The sequence below is a fragment of the Pseudorasbora parva genome, chromosome 17, assembly GCF_024679245.1.
Source record: "Pseudorasbora parva isolate DD20220531a chromosome 17, ASM2467924v1, whole genome shotgun sequence".
In the NCBI taxonomy this organism is placed as follows: Eukaryota; Metazoa; Chordata; class Actinopteri; order Cypriniformes; family Gobionidae; genus Pseudorasbora; species Pseudorasbora parva.
This window is the reverse complement of record NC_090188.1, coordinates 2091541-2097540: the sequence shown is the minus strand read 5'-3', so window position 1 is coordinate 2097540 and position 6000 is coordinate 2091541. Positions and strand designations below refer to the sequence as shown.

At 52.8% G+C, this 6000-nt stretch overlaps 1 protein-coding gene across 1 annotated transcript in view; it reads left to right on the top strand.

The window, feature by feature from the left end:
- LOC137045489 (uncharacterized) overlaps window positions 1–1830 on the top strand; it is a 153960-nt gene extending 152130 nt beyond the window's left edge. The window contains exon 2 of the mRNA XM_067422153.1: window positions 1–1830. This exon is cut by the window's left edge and continues 1582 nt beyond it. Within this exon, the coding sequence (XP_067278254.1) occupies window positions 355–1830 (1476 nt within the window). The 5' untranslated portion in view covers window positions 1–354.
- The last annotated feature ends 4170 nt before the right edge of the window (window positions 1831–6000 follow it).

Here is a 6000-nt window from a genome sequence, read left to right as displayed (position 1 = left end):
GGCTATTTGTGGAACAGCGCCTAAACAAAACCTCATGGGAACTTCAATTCCCTTTCGGGGAACTCGAGCTGCGTCAAAACGCTGTGAGAACGCCTCTGCGTTAATGCGTCGTGAAGCGCCTGTAGAACCATTCCATCGGAAAAAAGATCGATCGTCGGCGTGATGACGTCATCGACCGGAAGCTATAAAGCGTCCGTGAAAACAAACAGGAACTAGCTTCTGAGCCTTCAGCAAGCGATCTGTGTGAACCTGTCTGTCTATTTGGTGTTTTTGTCTGTCTATTATCAGAGATTTTCCACCCTTTTTGTTAAATATTCCTTATTAACAAAGAAAAGAGAAAATAAATAGATAGAAATGGCGAGTGAAAGCAGCAATTTCAGGAAGTGTGTTCCTCCCTGCCCACGCTACATCACGGGTGGGGATACACACTCTCTCTGTGTTGCATGCTTGGGAGCGCAGCATGCCCAGGCAGCCCTCGAGGGGGCTGCTTGCGAGCATTGCGAGAGACTACCGCTGAGAACGCTGCGCTCCCGCCGGGCACTCTTCGAGGAGGGTGCCTCGGCTCGTGTTCCCCGCGGCTCTGGTCCCGCTGCCGCCGAGGCGGAGCGGAGGCTGCAGTCGTGGGGATCACGATTGGATGTTGCAGAGGGGTTAGAGACGGGCGCTGCCTTATCTCTGCCCTCACCTGCACCATCCAGCGGCTCTTCTCGGGGCATGGAAGCACGCATGGTGGTTTCTTCCCCCCCGAGAGAGTCGCCGGTGCTTCATCTGTCCAGCTCTGAGGAGGTGGACGTTGAAAGCATCGAGACTGAAGACTCGCCACTTCAGTCCCCTGCATGCGAGGAGCTCGTTGAGGTTCTGACGCGAGCGGTGGCCAGGCTTAACATCGACTGGCCAACCGAGAGATATGAGGCAGGAAGAAGGCGTGCAAGTAAATTAGACGAGAGATTCCTGCCTTCTCGCGCTTCAGAGCCTCAGCGGCGGGGCTTGCCGTTCTTTCACGACTTGCACACTGAGGTGGCAAGATCGTGGAAGAGACCGGCATCATACCGTGTTTTCAGCCCACAGACTTCGGTCTATAGTAACATCGCTGGGCTGAAACAGTATGGGTATGGGGCGATGCCAAAGGTTGAAGAGACACTCGCGAGCCATCTCTCGCCTTCCTCGGCATCGTCCCTTAAAGCCCCGTCTTTGCCCACCAGACCTCTAAAAACAACGTCGGCGTTGGTGGGCAAAGCGTACTCGGCAGCGGGTCAGGCGGCGGCGTGCCTGCACACTATGGCAATAGTGCAGGCATACCAAGCTGACCTGCTGAGGGATCTGGACAGTAGTGATGCAGTGGGGGGAGATATTATTACTGAACTTCGTTCGTCAGCCGATTTAGCTCTCCGGGCCACCAAGGAGACGGCCAGATGTGTGGGCCGCTCTATGGCAGCCCTGGTGGCCACGAGGCACTTATGGTTGAACCCCACTGACATCAAAGAGAGGGAGAAAGCCTTTCTGCTGGATGCGCCGCTTTCTCCTGGAGGCCTCTTCGGTGACGCAGTCCATACTGTCACCGAGAGGTTCCAGGAGTCCAAAAAGCAAGCTGCGGCGCTCAAGCAGTTTCTCCCTCTCAGGGTTCAGGTCCCTGGGGCTGCTGCTGACATCAAGCAGCCCAAACCGAGTACGAGCGCCTCGCACAGGGCAAAACAGAAGCAGAGCGTCGCTACCCGAACCCCCCCTCAGCGCGGGGACGAGGGGCGGCGCTCTCAGACGAGGCCTTCGAGGGGCAGGGCTGATCTGAGGACAGTCCTGATCGCCAAGAAGGCCTCGTCAAAGCGTTCCTGACGCCAGAAGCGTCAGGACGCTGAGGGTGGTTCCCCCCGTAGGGAAAAGGTGTTTACCCCTGCTAACGGTACCCGTTTCCCTGCGGCACCCTCTGGGGGCCGCGCTGCCAACCCCGCCGCAATGCCGGGGCGCAGTCGGTCTCCGCGGGCCACCCGAGGGTGGTCCGCGCCCCCCTCGGGGGGCCCCCGAGCAGTCAAGTCAGTTGTTCCCTGCCGGTTCGCCGCTTCAGGGCACTGTGCTTGTTGCTCAAAGTACACCAGAGGCCAGCCTCGAGAGGCTGGTTCCCTTAGTAGATTTTCTAGACGAGTGGAAACGTCTATCAAATATATCTCGTTGGGTCCTGCAGATAATAGAAAAGGGGTACGCAATTCAGTTCAAAAGTCGACCACCTCCTTTCAGCGGTGTCCTACCTACAGAGGTGGGCCCGGAGCAGGCTCTGGTAATGGCACAGGAAGTAGAGACACTCCTGCAAAAAGGGGCTATAGAGAGGGTTCCCCCTCCCAGCAGGGAGTCTGGCTTTTACAGCCGTTACTTCATCGTGCCGAAGAAGGATGGGGGCTTACGCCCGATATTAGATCTGTGACTATTAAATCGCTCGGTGGCCAAGCTCAAATTCAAGATGCTTACACTCAGACAGATTGTAGCGCAGATCAAGTCGGAGGATTGGTTTGTCACCATAGACCTCAAAGATGCGTATTTTCATGTCTCCATCCTTCCACATCACAGGAAGTTTCTCAGGTTTGCCTTCGAGGGAGAGGCATACCAATATCGAGTACTTCCTTTCGGTCTAGCACTGTCACCCCGCACATTCACCAAGTGTGTGGATGCAGCTCTGGCGCCGTTGCGTCTGCAGGGCATCCGCATACTGAATTATATCGACGACTGGCTGATTCTAGCGAATACAGAGCAGATGGCGGTTCAGCATCGAGATGCTGTTCTCGCACATATGTCGAAGTTGGGGTTGGGGCTGAACGCCAAGAAGAGTGTGCTTTCTCCGGCTCAGAGAACCACTTTTCTAGGTGTGAGCTGGGACTCGGTAATAATGCGGGCGCAATTATCGCCAACACGCATAGCATCGATCCTGGAAGCAGTCAAAGAACAGAAGCTAGGCCGGGCCGTCACTGTGAAACAGTTCCAGAAACTGTTAGGTCTCATGGCAGCAGCGTCCAATGTTATACCTCTTGGCCTACTGTACATGAGGCCACTGCAGTGGTGGTCAAAACGAAAGGATTCTCCCCGAAGGGGAAATCCGCTCCGCACGATCACAGTCACGCTGCGATGCCTACGTGCTCTGGTCATGTGGAAAAACCCGGGGTTTTTATCTCAGGGTCCCGTGTTAGGGGCTCATGTTCGTCGCGTAACGCTAACGACAGATGCCTCTCTCACGGGCTGGGGGGCGACCATGAGTGGTCGCTCATCCCAGGGTCTATGGCAGGAACATCAGCGGCACTGGCACATAAATCGGCTAGAGATGCTCGCAGTGTTTCTTGCATTGAAACAGTTCCTGCCCGACCTCAGGGGCCACCATGTGCTAGTCAGGTCAGACAACACATCGGTGGTCGCCTATATAAATCATCAGGGGGGTCCCGTCCATTGGACAAATTGGCACATCGGATCCTCCTGTGGGCCCAGGGGAAATTACTGTCGATCAGAGCAGTATATATCCCGGGGGTCCTGAATCAGGAAGCGGACAGCCTGTCGAGGCAGGGGCCGAGGCCCGGGGAATGGAGACTCCACCCAGAGGTGGTGGAGCTCCTATGGAAGGTATATGGGAGAGCAGAAATAGACCTATTTGCTTCGGCGGAGAATTCTCACTGCCCGCAGTGGTTTTCTCTGACCCATCCAGCCCCGCTGGGGTTGGATGCCATGGTACAGGAGTGGCCGAGGCTACCTCTGTACGCCTTCCCCCCGATTGTCTTGCTTCCAGGAGTTCTGGAGAGGGTACGCCGGGACGGGGCCCAGGTACTTCTAGTGGCTCCGTACTGGCCGACCCGAGTATGGTTTTCGGACCTGATATCTCTCCTGGAAGGCTCTCCGATGGAGATTCCGACCAGGAGGGATCTACTCTCTCAGGCGGGCGGGAGATTCCTGCACCCACGCCCAGAGATGTGGAAACTGTGGGCCTGGCCTCTGAGGGGGCTAGGCTCATAGAGGAAGGTCTCTCGGCCGAGGTCGTAGAGACCATCCTTCACTCCAGAGCTCCGTCCACGAGGAAACTGTACGCTCTGAAATGGAAACTTTTCTCAGCATGGTGCAGAGAACGCCAGTGGGACCCAGTTAACTGCCCGGTTGGTACAGTGCTGGAGTTTCTGCAGGCAAGGTTCTCGGCAGGGTTGACCCCCTCCACAATAAAGGTGTACGTGGCGGCCTTGGGTGCCTTCCACGTCCCTTTGGGTGGAGTGTCTTTGGGAAGACACCCTCTGATTACACGTTTCCTCCGTGGCACTTTAAGGTTGAGGCCTGTTATGCACTCGAGGGTCCCAGCATGGGACTTAGCCATTGTTTTGCGGGGCTTGTCCGAGCCTCCGTTTGAACCCTTGGAGGAGGTTTCGGATAAGTTCCTCACCCTCAAGACTATATTCCTTTTGGCTATTTCATCTCTCAAAAGAATAGGAGATATTCAGTCCCTGTCTGTAGGGCCCTCATGTCTAGAGTTTGCGCCGGGGATGGTGAAAGCATTTCTACATCCCAGGCCGGGTTATGTCCCCAAGGTTCCTACGAGCCCACGGGGCCCCATTACTCTTCAAGCATTCTGTCCTCCTCCTTTCACGACGTCAGACCAGGAAAGATTAAATCTGCTGTGCCCTGTTAGAGCACTAGATACTTATGTCCACAGAGCTGCCCTGTGGAGGAAAACTGATCAGCTGTTTGTCTGTTTCGGGCCCCCTAAGAAAGGGGCCCCAGTATTTAAGCAGAGAATGAGCAAGTGGGTGGTCGAGGCCATCTCACTTGCTTATGAGGCGGTCGGGCAGCCGTCTCCACTGGCTGTCCGGGCGCATTCTACCAGGGGTATGGCTGCTTCTAAAGCACTGTTGTCGGGGGCTTCCCTCCATGACATCTGTAACGCGGCCGGTTGGTCGTCTCCATTAACTTTTGTCAGGTTCTACGAACTAGACCTGGCATCTACTGTTGGGGCACAGGTACTCTCGTAACCGTGTGCGCTTCGGCTTCACACATACGAGACACTTGGTCCTATGGCGATGTGGGTATAAGCGTTCTCACAGCGTTTCGACGCAGCTCGAGTTCCCCGAAAGGGAACGTCTCAGGTTACGTATGTAACCCTAGTTCCCTGAGGGAACGAGACGCTGCGTCGCTTTGCCATACTCCCGGCGTGTCCGTGATCACTTACTTCAGGCTTTATCAGAAGTTAGTTCCTGTTTGTTTTCACGGACGTTTTATAGCTTCCGGTCGATGACGTCATCACGCCGACGATCGATCTTTTTTCCGATGGAATGGTTCTACAGGCGCTTCACGACGCATTAACGCAGAGGCGTTCTCACAGCGTTTTGACGCAGCGTCTCGTTCCCTCAGGGAACTAGGGTTACATACGTAACCTGAGACGTTTTTGTGATATCAACTTCAAATTAGGAACACAAATTGACTAGACATATGGCTTTGATTTGATTTGATAGTAATTTTTGAGTAAAAATTATTTTGTAACATATATTTTACATAAAATTTCTAGTACAGTATATTTGATTTACAGTAAATTTAAAATTCCACAACTTTTTTATACTTTACTTTGAAAGTATAGTAACTTTGAAGTGATTTGAGCAATACTCTGCTGACTGTGTTCTTTAAAATGAGACCAAAGTTATGTCTATATTCCAAAGCGTTCTTGAATTGCAACCATTTAAGTTTGGATAGTGAATTTTCATGTATATTTTCAGAAAGGGGGATGAAAGTTAACAGGTTCAGTAATATGTAATTTTGGTTATGGGTTTTGAATTCATTTTGAATTAGATAATAGTCACGTGCCTCAACAACTAAAGTCATAACATAATGAAACGTTTGTAAATCATTAGCTGATGATTAATTAAAGAGATAGTTCACCCAATAATGAAAATTCAGTCATCATTTACTCGCCCTCATGTTGTTCCAAACCTGTAAGAGATTTTTTTTCTGCTGAAGACAAAAGAAGATATTCAGAAGTATGTTTGTAACAAAGCC